Raw genomic sequence first — 16258 nt, forward strand, 5'->3', positions numbered from 1 at the left:
ACAATGTTTCTTGAATCTTATTCAATAAATGTGTCTATTTTTCATAGTACATGGATGAATACTTTCTAGACAGATCTCATATATGGGCTTTATTATGTTGAGGTAGATTCCCTCTATAATTGTTTTGTTGAGAGTTTTTTAAAACTATAAATGGATGTTGAATTTTATCAAATGCTTTTTCTGCATTTACTGAGATGATCATGATTTTTATCCTTTATTTTGTTAATGTGGCACATCACATAGAGATTTGCGGATGTTGAACGAGTCTTGCATCCCTGGAATAAATCCTAGAAGAGTATTGTCGAATTCAGTTTGCTAATATTTTGTTTAGTGTTTACTTATTGACAGAGAGATTACTATAACATAAAATTAACATTTAAAAATGAACAATCTAATGGAACCATTTCTATCTACTTCCAAAATAATTTTTGGGTCTAACCTTATAAAGCAAATTTTTAACCAATTTTAAACTTTTTCATTTGTTTGTATTAGCAATGGACATTTGGGTAGTTTCCTCTGATATTTGGGATTTTGGGATATTATGTACAATACCACAGTGAAACTCATTATACATAATTTTTGAAAACTTGAGTAACTGGAGTTCTTAAAAGCTCAAATATTACCCTCATTAAAAATTATAACAGATACTATAAAACTGTCTTTCATAAAGGTTACATAATTTATACTCCTGGCAATACTAATCATTTCTTATTGTCACCTTACTATTATCCATATTTTTAGTCTTTGCCAGTATGAGAAGTAAAAAAAAGTCACTGTTTTAATAACATTCTTTTTTTTTTTTTATAGCATTTTGAGCTAGTGGCTATATATATTTCTTTACCCATTATCTATTTCAGAGGTCAGCAAATATTTTCTATAAAGGGTCAAAGGGAAATAGTATTTCAGGTTTTGTAGACCACAAGTTCTCATGTCTGCTATAATAGTGTAAAAGCAGCCATAGAAATTTCATAAAGAAATGAACTTGGCTGGGTTCCAATAAAATTTTCTTTACAAATACAGGCAGAAGCCCAGATTTGGTCTACAGGCTATAGTCTGCAGACTCCGGACCTATTGTGTTAATGTTGCTGTTTTTAGTTTAAGAACTCTTTGCTTAATAGGAAAATCATGGGCTTATCTGCTACAGGTCACTAGCTTCCTTTACTAGTCAGTTGATGCATATGACTATTCTTGTGTCAATAGCAAACTCTTAAGAATTATAGCCTTATAAAGTGTTTTCAGAAGCAACACAATTCTATTTGGTTTGCTCAAATAATAAATTCCCATCAAAATGAAATACCCAGAAGAGTCAAGTACAGTTAAATATTTACACCCTCAAGTTAAAACTCATAAACTGCGATGAATTCTAGTGTCATAATGATAAAAGGGGCTTTATTTTTGCTTCTCATTTGTTTCCATGTGAAGACTAGACTCAATTACCTGGTATTTAAGGCCTCTCAAATCTAATGCCAGGTTCTCTTCCCTGTGCTATCCTGCCAGGCCCTGTTTCTGCAGCCACACCAAGCTCTTGCCATTCTCCCCGAGGCCCCACATTCTCCACCTTCCTTTTTTGCTCACCCTATGCAGCTACCTGGAATACTCTGCTCCTCAGGCTTTACCCCGACTCCTATCCAACTTTAAAGTCTGCTTGAATTAACCCTCCCTCGACCTCACTCTAACCTAGATTACAATTTTTCTCCCAAACTTCCATAAAGCTTGCCTTTCTTTTATGAGAGGTAGTATAGCATTTTTAAATAAACATTTTTTTTTCATTGAAGACAAAAATACAGAAAACCCAATAACATATTACCAAGTCTGTACGCCCATTCAATTATAGCCTGGGTCTAGAGGTAGATTATCACCCTTCCCCACCAAGACACCCTCCACGTGCTTTCTCCCTGTTAACATCTCCACAGAGGTATCGCTGTTTGGACTTTTATTTTTGTAAATTAATTTTCTTCATTTTAGAACTTTATATGAATGGAATTATACAGCATGTACTCTTTTACATCTGTAGTTTTTCATTCAGCATTATGTTTGTGCGGTCTATCCACGCTGTGAATAAGTAGTAGTTCATTCTTTTCCACTGCTCCACAGTAGTCTGCTGTGTGATGATACCGCAATTTATTTGTGCTTTTATTTTTGGTAAACATTGGGTTGTTTTTAATTTTGTTTTAATTTTAATTTAACTTGCAATGATGCTACTGTAAATGTTCCCATACTTTTTGGGCACACATTTCTCTACTATATCAGATATAGCATTTGGAGAATACATCAAAAGTCTTTAAGATATACTCAGAAATAATCTGAAGGAAAAAAGTAAATGAGTTAAAAGGTGAGCTATGCAGATATTTGGCTCAGTGGATTGAGCGTCGGCCTGCGAGCTAAGTGTCGCTGGTTCAATCTTCCAGTCAGGGTACATCAGAGAAGGAAAACTCTGACTCCAAAAAACCTCCGCTGCCTTGCGGCATACCTCTTCAGGGGAAAGGCTAAGGGAGTAAACCCCGACAGAAAATCCGGAGCCGGAGTCCCTAAGGCGGTTTGACGTTGTAGTCAACACCGGCAACTCCTGCGGCGCACCTGAAGCCAAGCTGTATTGACTCCGTCTTTCCCTTGGACCCTTCAGCTGCGAAGAGAGGGGGGGGTCTGCTGCATGGGCAACAGCAGACCCTCCATATCACCCTGCCCAGGCTCTGTAGCTTCAGCTTCACTGGAGAGGACACTCCAGCGTCATCGCAAGATGTCGATTCAACACGGGAGGAGACAGATACCGTGTCACTCCTGAGTCGGACTGCACAGCCATTCTTGGCGGTGCAGATAGACTCTTAAGAAGCTACACCATCGTCTCTCGATACGGACGGCTGCCGATAATAATTTAAATATAAATGTAAAAAATGAAACTTATGCTAAATTTTCAAGAACAGGGCACTTTTAAAATAAATTGTGGCATATCTTTGCAACAAAATATTATATTAAAATATTACAAATTATGGCATAAGTATATTTATTGCTAAGAAAAGATTTATATCACACGTCAAGTGAAAAAACAGTCTTGTTTTAAGGGAATATATACCATCTGAGTCTACTTTTATTAAATAAAACACACCATATTTATGTGTAAGTGATGTAAGTGTATATTCGAAAGGGTCACAGCCAAATTTAACAGTGATATTTTAGGAAATGTAATGATGGCTGACTTTTCTTCTGGTTTCATTGTATTTTTCTAATTTTTAAAACTCTTCTTAAGTATGGCTATAAATTTGTCCTTGTATTCTCAGCAAATAGCAAAGTACTTGGCATATGGTGATTCTAAATAAGTGTATATTTGACTAGGAGAGAAAATAAATTGTCACAAAACCAACAAGGTAAAAACAGTTAATTTGGGCCATTCTAAAAGGCCAAGATAATTAGTAATCAATTGCCATAGAAGACATTGGGATATAAGTTGCCATATATTTACTCTCTGAGCTCTACAAAACAGCATAACATCAGTCGCAGAGCGCCGTTTTTGAGGCCCTACACTGGTCACCAGTGCGACCCTTTACACAGGCTGCAGGCCTCTCACGTCCTTTACCAACGATTTTGGAACCAGCTCTAAAGATGGCCGATATCTCAGATGTACTAAGTGCCCACTTTCTGTCAGAGATGGTTAAATTAAAATGAAGATAAGAGTCAAGAGCCATGTCCTAGACTGCTCTTAAAATCTTAGTCATTGATTGTTCTCTACGTAAAATTTTAAAGCTTTCGGGCATCACAATACACTTTTTAAAAGTTCCCTTTTCTAAAATGTAATTCATTGCGTGTTTTCATCCTTCAGAAAACAAACAAATACCCCCCCCCCCTCGTTAATGTCCAAAATAATAGGCACTCATAATTAAGGATTTGAGCAGAACAACCAGGCCCCCGTCTGACCAAAGTAGCTCTCCCTCACAGCTCCCCCTGGCGTCCGTTTCGACTCCTATCGCGGTCTGAAGTCCTTAACATCAGAATCCGTTAAGGTTAGAGCACAAGATCATCCCCTAAAGCGGTTGCTAAAAACGCGTTCCCTTCCCAGCCCTTCCTTATAAATAAATACATCAGCAGGGTTGTTGGAAGTTAGTTGGTCCCAGGGACCACAAGGAGTCAATAATCCAGTGATTATCGAGGGGCGGGCAGCTTTGCGGCTGCATGGGGCTTAGAGCCAGGGAGGGCTGACCTGTGGGAGAAGGGTTACAACCGCCCTTATCCTCACGGCCCGGGGAAGAGGCATTTGGTCCCTTTAGGTGCTGGCAATAACCATTTCGCTCATTGAGACGTGGAGCGAGGAAGCGACTCTAAGGCTTTTCTGCAGGAGGAGCTGTCGTGGCCCCTCATTCCTTCCCTCCCGCCAAGCCCCTGTGTTTGACGCTGGCCAAGGCTCACGCCAGCGTCCCACACAGCCTTCCAGGTACCACCCGGTGTCTCAATGTCCCTGTTGGCACAACACATCCCATGGTTCCCAAACCACCCAGCCCAAACATGCTCATGGCCTCACCGTTGAAGCCGATCACAGCCTCAAGCTCCAGTTCGGCCACCTCGGCGCTGGGCGCAATTTGGTTTTCCATCACCGGGAGAGACATCTCTCATTTTCAGGATCCAGACTTGCGGCGTCTTCTTCTGGTCGTTATGGTAACGGACATGCGCATGCGCATCAGATCCACGCCCGCGCTAAAGCCAGCCTGCCGAGCTCAACTTGGTATTCAGGCTCTTTTGCAGATAGAAAGAGGGTTTCTTTTTCCTATTTCTCTGGAAATTTAGGGAGCACCAAATGCACAGAACAAATTATTTCTTCCCCCGTGTAATGAGTCTGTGATCTTTTTGGTAACTGTATAATCGAGCACCTAATGGCATTTAAAAAAACACAGAATTTCAGGTCTCTTGTTTGAAGCTCAATAAAGAATTTTTTAAAGCTTTACTGAAGTATCATTTTCGTATTATGAATTCACTTAAAGTGAGTTTTAGTAAATTTATACTGTTGTGCAATTAACACTAACATTTTTGTTTTAAGCAGGATAAAGTTTTGTTAACTGTTAGAGGTTTGGGGGCGCTCTCACTTCCAGGGGAAATGCTTAAATTTTTCAGCAATTTTAAGTGCATTCGGTTGTTCGCGTCTCTTAGCGGAAGCAGTTTGCTACAACATACTGTTCCCCGAGGGAGTGCTTTTCTTTATCACAGTTTGGAGGACCTAGTGTATGAGTATATTCACTTTGCAGACTCCAGGTTCCAGTCGCGTTCGGGTCGAACTGCGGGGTATGAGCCGCGCGGGCCGCCGTAGTCAGCTGCTGGGAGCAGGAAGTGTTCGAGAAGCGAGAGGAGGCTGCGCTATGGCTCCGGACCCCTGGTAAGTCCCGGGTGAAGGCGGCCGCGCGCGGCGGGTCTTTGGGGTAGAGGCCGGGTTTCCGAGGAGCGGCCGATCCCTGGGCATTGCAGCTGAAGTCCTTTCGGGACGAGAGGAGGGACAGCAATGACCCTCCCCCTGCCCACGGGGACTCTGCCGCATCGCACCATCCTGGGTGTTTGCAGAGGTGGCCGGTGCAGACCAGGGGAAGCCCTGGGAGCCGGGAACTAGTGCTGAAATCTGAACACTCCTCCAACCCTTCTTGGCTGCAGCTCGCCGCCGGGATTTCCCGCTCGTCCTGGCTGTGGGGCAGGCTTCCCTGGACTCCTGTGAAAGTGAAGTAGAAGTGACCTTTTTGTGCAAAGCCTGCCCATCTGGTGAACCCCCTTGTTTCACAGGTGGAGAAACCGAGGTTCAGAATCCATGGTCACCAGCCAGTTAGTAACCCCTTGGCACTAGGACCTACGTCTTGTGGGGCCTTCAAAACACTTGTAGGAGTCTGGGAGGGAAATTATGCATTTGTTTATAAGGTATTTGACCCTTACCTGAATCAATAACATGAAGACTTTCTACAGCAACGACGGTTGGAGTAAAATAACAGCTGTTCAATTGTTCAATTTATTCAACAATTAAATCTCCAGAGACTGAATGATGAAAGACACAAGTTACGATCCCAAGGAACATATTGCTGTAACATATCAGACTTGAGCCTTTTGTTTAATAATTAAAAACATTATAGTTCTATAAAGTTCTTGTTGGAGTATGTGTCTTATGTTGGCATTTATTTCTAATGTAGTTTATAATTGCTTAAGTCTGGACATTAGGAGAATGGATTGCAAGATCAAAGTTAGCACTCCCTGAAATCTAGGTTATCTGGGCTAATGGATTGATTGATTGAACACTAGTTTTTTCCACCTACTCTTAACAATTGCATACACCCTGATAGAAAATTTGGAAAATACTGAATATTTGCAGAGAAGAAAAATCAACATCTTTTAACTGTCATTTGGAGTAATAGCCATTATTGATTTTTAAGATGAATTTATATAATACCTACGTATGTATGTATGTATGTATGTATATGTTTACAAAACAGGGAACATTATTAATGTATACTGATAATACTTTTTTCCCTGATTTTTAGAGGACATTTATTAAAACTGGGGACAGCGAAACAAGGAAGCGCTTAGGAAAGAAGAAGCAACTGAAGAGAAACTAGGCGGGGCTGCTTTGCTCACAGGAAAGTCAGAGGAAAGGGACCTTGGAGACAGACAGGTCCAGGGGGTTAGCCCAGGACCAGCTGGCCATTGCTCCCACGGCTGCAAGTCTAGTGGGGGGCCCTTAGAGTTCAGGAGATGCATGCCTATAGGGGAGGAAGAACACTGACAGTACATCTTATGTGCATAATACTGCCAGGAATAACCATATTTTATTTAAGTAGTCCCTTCTTTGTACCTCTTTGTAATATTAGGGTATTTTTGTTTTTAATTATTATAAAGACTACACCTTTATTCCATCTTTTATTTCCTTGATTCACTTCTGAGAAGTGAAACTATTGGGTCCAAGAGGCTGAACACTTTTAACGTAATATGATAACATATTGCCAAATTGCTGTCCACCTCCTGGAAGCTAACTCCCTCACTTTACATATAAGGTAGGATTTATAGCTCAGAAATAAGGGAGAGGCCCCAGGTTAGCCATTTAGATTGGTGGAAGCTGTCAGTGGAACCCAAGCCTCTTCCATAGCTAATGTTGAAAAAAACATTTATAATTTTTCCTCACGTAGCTTCACTCAGTGGCTTTCTCATTTGACTGTTGAAAGAAGCAACAGGGGAACTTGGGTGTGCTAGCATCGGTTTACTTTGCAAAATGGGTTGCTGATTGGAGAGTAGAAAGGAGTATGTAATGAGACTTTGAAAACCCTTTAAAAACAGACTTGACTATAGCTTTGCCTTCGTGCTGTTGAAAATCAGGGCAATGATGCTTTGCTCCTGAGTAGTGTTCTAATGCTTAGGAGTTACTGTTTTAATGGCATATCACAGCAAGTGGTAAGCTCACTATTTAACAGTCGTGAGTGATTATCGTCTCTGAACTCTTTGTTAATAAAGTTAATTGGCTTTACTGCTGTAAATGTTGATGATATACCATTTCTGGAAAAATTACAGTTAAACCTTAACAGTTTTATATTCTTGTTGAACTTATTTATTTTTTTGTGACTTTTTGTTAATACAAAAAAATAAAAAAGAGGAATTAATGAACACTGGATGTTTTGATCTATTTACTTTTTAAAAATTGTATTATGGAAGGTAAAATAAATATATAAAGTGGAATAGTATGATGAGCCCCTTTATAGTCATAACCCAATTTCTGGAATTATCAATATTTTGCTATTTTGTTTCATCTCTGTACTTTGTCTTTTTTTTTTCTGAGTGTATTTTAAGGTAAATGTTATACATATATGAATTTAACTGTGCATTCAGTATGTATTTTTGTGCTAGAAGAAGGCCCTGTACATAGTCTGGAAATTTCTTTTATTTTCCCTTTTCTAGTTCCTCAGTCTCTGTCACGGCATCACTTAGGCCTGAAAACAAACCCACTTTTCCTTCATTCCTTAAAGCATCAGATTATTCACTAATCTCTTTTTTTTCTTTTTTCTTTTAGATCTCTCTTATGCTGTCTGTTTCTCCTGTAGCCTAAGCCTTTATTATTGCCTTCGCCTTGCACATAGTGAATACTGGTGACGGGTTATGTAATTGAATAGCTCACGAAGTCTTCCGTTGGTCTCCTGCCACTTTTCTCTCCTCCCTAACAGTTTATGTAAATGGGATTCAGGTTAACTTTCCTGAAGTAGTACTTGAGGCACTTGTATATATGATACCGTGATGAGGTTGCCTATTACCGTCAGGCCGGTGGTTCCCAAACTTTGCTACAGATTGGAACCACCTGGGAGCTTTCACAGTTCCTTGGGCCCAGGTCGAACCCCATACCAACTTAATCAGAATGCCCCGGGGTGGGAGCCAGGAACTGGTGGTGGTGGTGGTGGGGTGTTGCTTGTATGTTTGTTTTTTGAGATTCCCCAGTTATTTCAATATGTAGCAAAGTTTCAGAACTACGCTTTTTATGGCTAAAGTGAAGATTGCGGCAAACCCCCCAGGATTTTGCCCTTCAGCATTTCATTTACCCTCCTCAAGGCCTGCTTTGTGTGTAAAACTGGTGAGGCTGGCATTCAAGGCTCTTCAGAAACTAGCTGTTTCTCCTCTTTGTCATGTTATACTTTCCCTTCCTACCCAGGGCCGCCATTCAGCTGAACGTGCCAGGCGTGTTATTCCTTTCTCGGGTGTTTGCTCCTTATGCCTTTTGCCACATCTAAAGTGTGCTCCTTCCTCCCTTCGGTCAGAAGAGACTTGCTTTAACCTGGTGCCTCGGCCCAACATGTAACCTTTGGCCTAGTCCTGCCAGGTCTGAGTGCCTCCAGGACAGTCATTTCTCTCACTTCAGAACAACAGATATAGTATTTATTATTGATTTTCATATGTATGCTCTGGAACCACAGAGGCAGACCTAAGCTCCTCTTTAAAATATTTTTATTTTTTTATTATTTTTAAGATATTTTTATTGAATTCGTTAGGGTGACATTGGTTAATAAAATTATATGGGTTTCAGGTGTACAGCTATACAATACATCATCTGTATATTGTATTGTGTGTTCACCACCCAAAGTCAAGTCTCTTCCCTCACCATTTATCCCTCCTTTACCCTCTTTAACCCCCGACACCCCTCTTTCCCTCTGGTAATGACCATACTGTTGTCTGTGTCTATGAGGGTTTTTTTTTTCCTTTTTTTTTTTTTTCTTCCTTTATCTTTTTCCCAGCTCTCCTACCCTCTCCCCTCTGACAGCTGTCACTTTGTTCCCTTTATTTATGACTCTGTTACTATTTTGTTTATTATATTTTGTCCATTAGATTTTGCATACAAGTGAAATCTCATGGTACGTGTATTTCTCTGACTGGCTTATTTCATTTAGCATAATGCTCTCCAGGTCCATCCATGCTGCCACAAAGGGTAAGATTTCCTTCGTTTGCAGCCGAGTAGTATTCCATCGTGTGAGTGTGCCACAGCTTTTTACGCACTGATGGGCACTTGGGCTGCTTCCAGATCTTGGCTATTGTAAATGATGCTGCAGTGAACATAGGGGTGCACATATGCTTTCGAATTAGTGTTTTGTTTTTTTGGACAGATTCCCAGAAGAGGAAACTCTGTGTCATCAGTTAGGTCCATTTTTAATTTTTTGAAGAAACTTCGTACTGTTTTCCACAGTGACTGCACCCATCTGCATTCCCACCAACAGTGCTTGCAAGTTTCCTTTCCTCTACATCCTGGCCAGCATTGTTTGTTGTTTTATTGATGCAAATGTAGTTTTCATTTGCATTTCTGTGATGATTAGTGACATTGAGCATCTTTTCATATATCTATTGGCCATCTATGTGGCATCTTTGGAAATGTGTCTATTAAGGTCCTTTGCCCATTTTTTAATTGGAATGTTTGGTTTATTTTGGTGTTGAGTTCTATAAGTTCTTCAAATTTTGGATATTAACCCCTAATTAGATGTATCATTGGTGAATATGTTCTCCCATTCATTAGGTTATCTTTTCATTTTGTTGATGTTTTTCTTTGATGTGCAAAAACTTTTTAGTTTGTAGCCCCATTTGTTTATTTTTTTCTTTTGTTTTTCTTGCCCAAAGAGATATCAGAAAAAATATTACTAAGAAACCTGTTTGAGATTTTACTGTCTATGTTTTCTTCTAGGATATTTATGGTTTCAAGTCTTACATTTAAGCCTTTAATCGATTTTGAGTTTATTCTTGTGTATGGTGTAAGAAGGTGGCCTAGTTTCCTTTTTCTTTCTTTTTTTTTTTTTTTTGGCACGTATCTGTCCAATTTTTCCAACACCATTTATTGAATAGACTGTCGTTTCCCCAATTTGTGTTCCTTCCTCCTTTGTCAAATATTAATTGACCATAAAGGAGTGGGTTTACTTCTGGGCTCTCTGTTCTGTTCCATTAATCTATACGTCTGTTTTTATACCAGTTCCATGCTGTTTTGATTAGTATGGACTTATAGTTTGATATGAGACAGCACGATACTTCCAACTTTCTTCTTCTTAAGTTTGCTGAAGCTGTTTGGGGTCTTTGTGGTTCCATATAAGTTTTGGGGATATTTGTTCTAGTTCTGTGAAATATGCCATTGGTATCTCAATAGGAACTGCATTAAGGCTATAGATTGCTTTGGGTAGGATGGGCATTTTGATGTTAATTTTTTCTATCCATAAACATGATATATGCTTCCTCCTATTTGTATCTTCTTCAAGAATTTCTTTCTTCGGTGTCTTACAATTTTTCAAGTACAGGTCTTTCACATCCTTGGTTAAATTTACTTCTAGGTATTTTTTATGCAATTGTAAATGGGATTGTTTTCTTAGTTTTTCTTTATGATAGTTCATTATTGGTGTATAAAAATGCAACTGATTTCTGGATATTTGTTTTGTATCCTGCTACTTTACTGAATTCATTTATCAATTTTAGTAGGTTTTTTTTTTGTTTTGTTTTGTTTTTTTGGTGGAATCTTAAGGGTTCTTTATATAGAATATCATGCCATCTGCAAATAATGACAACGTTATTCCTTCCTTTCCAATTTGAATGCCTTTTACCTCTTCTTCTTGTCAAATTGCTGTGGCTAGGACTTCCAGTACTACGTGAATAAGAGTGGTGAAAGAGGACATCCCTGTTTTGTTCCTGATCTTAAGGGGATGCTTGTAGGTTTTGCCCATTGAGAATGATGTTGTCTGTGGGTTTGTCATATATGGACTTTATTACATTGTGGTATGTTCTCTTTGTTCCCACTATGCTGAGGTTTTATCATAAATGGGTTATAGATTTTATCAAATGCTTTTTCTGCATCTATTGATATGATCACGTGATTTTTATCCTTCATTTTGTTTATGTGGTGAATCACATTTAATGATTTGTGGATACTATACCAACCTTGCATCCCTGGAATAAATCCCACTTGATCATGGCGAATGGTTTTTCTAATGTATTGCTGGACCCAGTTATCTAATATTGTGTTGAGGAATTTGGCACTTATGTTCACTAGTGATATTGGCTTATAATTTTCTTTCTTTGTAGTGTCTGTATCTGATTTTGTAATCAGGATAATGCTGGCCTCGTAAAATGAGTGTGGGCGTATTCCCTCCACCTGAACTATTTGGAATAGTTTGAGAAGGATAGGTTTTAGTTCTTCCTTGAATCTTCAGTAAAATTCACCTACAATGCCATCCAGTCCAGGACTTTTGTTTTGGGGAGTTTTTTGATTAGTGCTTCAATTTCATTAGTTGTAATTGTCTGTTCAGATTTTCTGATTATTCCTGATTCCGTTTTGAAAGATTGTGTGTTTCTATGAATTTATCCATTTCATCCAGATTGTCCAATTTGTTGACATATTGTTGTTTGTAATTTTTTTACAGTCTTTTGTATTTCTCTGGTGTGATTTGTTACTTCTCCTTTTTCATTTCTGATTTTATTTATTTGGCTCCTCTCTTTTTCTTGATGAGTCTGGTTAAAGGTTTGTTAATCATGTTTATCTTTTCCAAGAACTAGCTCTTGGTTTCATTATCTTTGGTATTTATTTCTTAGACTCTATTTCATTTATTTCTACTCTGATCTTTATTATTTTCCTTCTGCTGCTCACTTTGGGCTTTGTGTTCTTTTTCTATTTTATTTAAGTGTAAGGTTAGATTGCTTATTTGAGATTTTTCTTGCTTCTTGAGCCTGTAGTGCTATAAACTTCCCTCTTAGGACTGCTTTTGCTGTGCTCCGTAGATTTGAGGTTGTTGTGTTTTTATTTCCATTTGTCCCAAGGTATCTTTTTATTTCTTCCTTGGTCTCATTGTCAACCCATTCATTGTTTAGTAACTTGTCATTTAGCCTCCACGTCTTTGTGTGTTTTTCTGCTGTTTTCTTGTGATTGATTTTGAGTTTCATACGATTGTGGTCAGAGAAGATGCTTGATATGATTTCGGTCTTTTTAAATTTACTGAGACTTCTTTTGAGACCTAACAAGTGGTCTAACCTAGAAAATGTTCCATGTGCATTTGAAAAAAATGTATATTCTCCTGCTTTGGAGTGAAATGCTCTGAAGATATCCATCAGATCTAGTGTGTCAGTTAAGGCCACTGTTTCCTTGTTGATTTTCTGTCTGGAAAGTTTATCCAGTGATGTCAATGGAGTGTTAAGATCCCCTTTTTTGACTATACTACTGTCGCTCTCTCCTTTTATGTTCATCAAGATTGCTTTGTCTATTTAGGTGCTCCTATGTTGGCTGCATAAATGTTTACAAGGATTATGTCCTCTTGTTGAGTTGTTCCCTTTATCATTATGTAGTGTCCGTCTTTGTCTCTTATTATAGTCTTTGTTTTAAAGTCTATTCTGTCTGATATAAGTATTGCTACCCCAACTTTTTTTCATTTTTATTTGCCTGAACTATCTTTTTCTATCCCTTTTAGTCTGTGTGTATCTTTATTTCTGAGGTGGGTCTCTTATGGACAGCATATATATGCATCTTGTTTCTTTATCCATTCAGCTACCCATTGTCTTTTGATTGGAGCATTTAAGCCATTTACATTTTAAGTTATTATTGATAGCTACATATTCATTGCCATTTTATTCTTCATAACTATATTCCTCTGTTTTCTTCTTCTTTTTCAAGAAGATCTTTTAACATTTCTTGTAATACTGATTTGGTGGTAATGAACTCCTTTGGCTTTTTCTTGTCTGGGAAGCTCTATTTCTCCTTCAATTTTAAATGATAGCCTTGCTGGGTAAAGTCTTGGTTGTGCATCCTTGCTTTTCATTACTTTGAATATTTCATGCCAATCTCTTCTGGCCTGAGATGTTTCTGTTGAGAAATCAGCTGACAGTCGTACGGGAGCTCCCTTGTAGGTAACTCAGTTGTCTTTTTCTTGCTGCTTTTAATATTCTCTCTTTGTCTTTAACCTTCGCCATTTTAATTATGATATGTCTTTGTGTGGTCCTCTTTGCATTCCTCTTGTTTGAGACTCCCTGTACTTCTTGGACTTGTGTGTCGTTTTAATTTCTTTTAACACCAGGTTAGGGAAGTTTCAGGCATTATTTCTTTAAATAGATTCTCAATCCTTTGCTCTCTCTCCTCCTTCTGGTACCCTTGTGATGCAGATCTTGTTACACTTCATGTTGTCCCAAAGGTCCCTTAAAGTAGCTTCATTTAAAAAAATTCTTCTTACTTTTTTGCTGATACCTTGTCTTCCAAATTGCTGATTCTGTCCTCTGTTTCATCTAATCCAATGTTGATTCCTTCTAGTGTATTCTTCATTTCAGATATTGTATTATTTATTTCTGACTGGTTCTTTTTTATGGTTTCTATGTCCTTTTTCATGCTGTTGAAGTTCTCACTAAGTTCCTTGAACATCCTTAAAACCAGTGTTTTGAATTCTGTATTTGAGAAATTACTCGCCTCCATTTCATTTAGCTCTTTTTCTGAAGATTTCTTTTGTTCTTTCATTTGGGGCATAATTCTTTGTCTCCCCCTTTTGACTGCCCCTTTGTGTTTGTCTCTCTATATTAGGTAGATCTGCTATGCCTCCCCGTCATGGTAAGGTGGCCCTATGGAGTAGGTGTCCTGTCAGACCCTGTGGCACAGTGTCCTTGATCACCTGCTGGGTGCTCCAGGAATGTCAGTATTTCATCTTTTCTTATACTGAGTAGTGTTGCATTGCATATATGTACCACATTGTTAGCCAGTTATTCATTGAACGGCACTTAAGTTGTTTTTATGTCTTGGCAATCATGAATAATGCTGCAGTGGACATAGGGGTACATATATCTTTGCAAATAAATGTTTTCAAGTTTTTCAGGTAGATACCCACAAGAGGAATTGCTGGGTTATACGGCAACTCTACTCTTAATTTTTTGAGGAACCTTCATATTGCTTTCCACAATAGCTGCGAGAGTTTACATTCCCATCAGTAAGCTGTGAATGAGGGTTCCTTTTTCTCCACAGCCTCTCCAACACTTATTACTTGCTGATATCAGCCATTCTAACATGGGAGGTGGTATCTCATTGTAGTTTTGATTTGCATTTCCCTGATACCAAGGGAAGTTGAGCGTCTTTTCATATATCTGTCTGCCATTTGTATGTCTTCTTGGGAGAAGTGTTTGTTCATGTCCTCTGTCCATTTTTATTTTTTATTGGTTTGTTTCTTGTTGTTGAATTGTATGAGTTCTTTATGTATTTTAGATATTAGCTTCTTATTAGAGGTATTGTTAGCAAATCTCTTCTCCCATTGGGTTGCTTGTCTTTTGTTTTGTTGATGGATTCTTTTGCTGTGCAGAAGCTTTTTAGTTTGATGTAGTCCCATTCATTTATTTTTGGTTTCACTCCCCTTGCCTTTGGGGGCAAATTCATAAAATCCTCTCTGAGACTGAGGTTCAAGTTTAGTGCCTATGTTTTCTTCTCTGTATCTTATTGTTTCAGGTCTTATATTTAAGTCTTTGATCCATTTTGTGTTAATTTTTGTGTATGATGTTAAATAGCAGTATAGTTTTATTCTTTTGCGTGTGGCTTTCCAATCATCCCAGCACCATTTATTGGCTCCCTTGTCAAAAACATACAATTCTGTTCCATTGGTCTGCGTATCTGATATTGTAGCTTTGTCGTATAACTTGCAGTTAGGGAGTGTGATACCTCCATTAAGTTGTTTCTTTTATAGATGACAATATGGAAGAGAAGAAGAGGAAATGTAGCAAAGCTGGGACCAGGATCCAATTTTTCTTATGAGCCTCCCTCCTGTTTTCTTAATTATGTGATGTGCTGTATCACCTGCTTTTCTTTCATATACTTGAAAATATGTATATGTTTATAATAGTATATAAATATATAATGCAGAAACATTTTTTAAAGTAACTTAAACATTTTCCTCTCCTCATGAATTTAATACAGGTTGTCCACATACGATTCTACTTGCCAAATTGCACAAGAGATTGCTGAGAAAATTCAACAACGAAACCAGTATGAAAGAAATGGTGAAACTACCACCAAGGTAAGACCAGGAGAGAGTTAGCATTTGAAATGACTTGTACGAGCTTTGAGGTCTGGAAATCCTCCTGTTTCTCAGGGTGTGCATGTCCAGGTACGTGTGTGTGTACATGTGCGCATGTATGATGGCTTATATGCTTATGACATTACAACCAAGCAGTTAATAGTTACTTAGTCACTGAGACTAATGGAAGCATGACATCTCTTTAATTTTTTCTGTTTTACTTTAAAAGTTTCTAACAGTCTTAGTCTAGTTCTAGGGTTGGTACACTTTCCACTGAGATAGTATATCTTTGCAGGACCAGGGGCAGTGTTCTCATTTCTTTTCTTTTTTTTCTTTTTTTAAAGATTTTATTTATTTTCAGAGAGAGGGAGAAAGAGAGGGAGAGAAACTCGATTGGTTGCCTCTCACAGCCCCAACTGGGGACCTGGCCCGCAACCCAGGCACATGCCCCGACTGCAATCAAACCAGTGACGCTTTGGCTCGCAGGTCGGCGCTCTGTCCACGGAGCCACGGCAGCCAGGGCCGTCCTCATTCTTTGAGTATACATCCTCAAAGTTGCTTTTACACGTTACATTTAAGAATGTAAAAATAGATTTTTTTTTTCTTTGTCTTATGCTATTCTTTGTTTCTTTTCTTTCTGTTTCTGTTTATATTGATTTTTAGGGTTTACTCCCTCCCTTGTTGATTTAATTTTAAATATATAAAACATTTAAACTGGGAAAAAGGCACACTCAGAGTTTGGTTTCCCTCTCACACTCTTCCACCCCTTCACC

General features: G+C 38.5%; 2 protein-coding genes across 3 annotated transcripts in view; one reads left to right on the forward strand and one right to left on the reverse strand.

The window, feature by feature from the left end:
- Window positions 1-4622, reverse strand: part of CFAP52 (cilia and flagella associated protein 52) — a 43174-nt gene extending 38552 nt beyond the window's left edge. Inside the window, exon 1 of the mRNA XM_090290523.1 lies at window positions 4511-4622. Within this exon, the coding sequence (XP_090146649.1) occupies window positions 4511-4595 (85 nt within the window). The 5' untranslated portion in view covers window positions 4596-4622. The remainder of the gene's footprint in view (window positions 1-4510) is intronic.
- Window positions 4623-5277: 655 nt separating this feature from the next.
- Window positions 5278-16258, forward strand: part of STX8 (syntaxin 8) — a 237052-nt gene continuing 226071 nt past the window's right edge. For both annotated transcript variants that reach the window (XM_090292517.1, XM_090292518.1), the window contains exons 1-2: window positions 5278-5356; window positions 15386-15485. In XM_090292517.1, the coding sequence (XP_090148643.1) occupies window positions 5340-5356; window positions 15386-15485 (117 nt within the window). In that variant the 5' untranslated portion in view covers window positions 5278-5339. The remainder of the gene's footprint in view (window positions 5357-15385; window positions 15486-16258) is intronic.

Source organism: Furipterus horrens, unplaced genomic scaffold (assembly GCF_987537825.1).
Source record: "Furipterus horrens unplaced genomic scaffold, mFurHor1.1.pri manual_scaffold_11, whole genome shotgun sequence".
Taxonomy (NCBI): Eukaryota; Metazoa; Chordata; class Mammalia; order Chiroptera; family Furipteridae; genus Furipterus; species Furipterus horrens.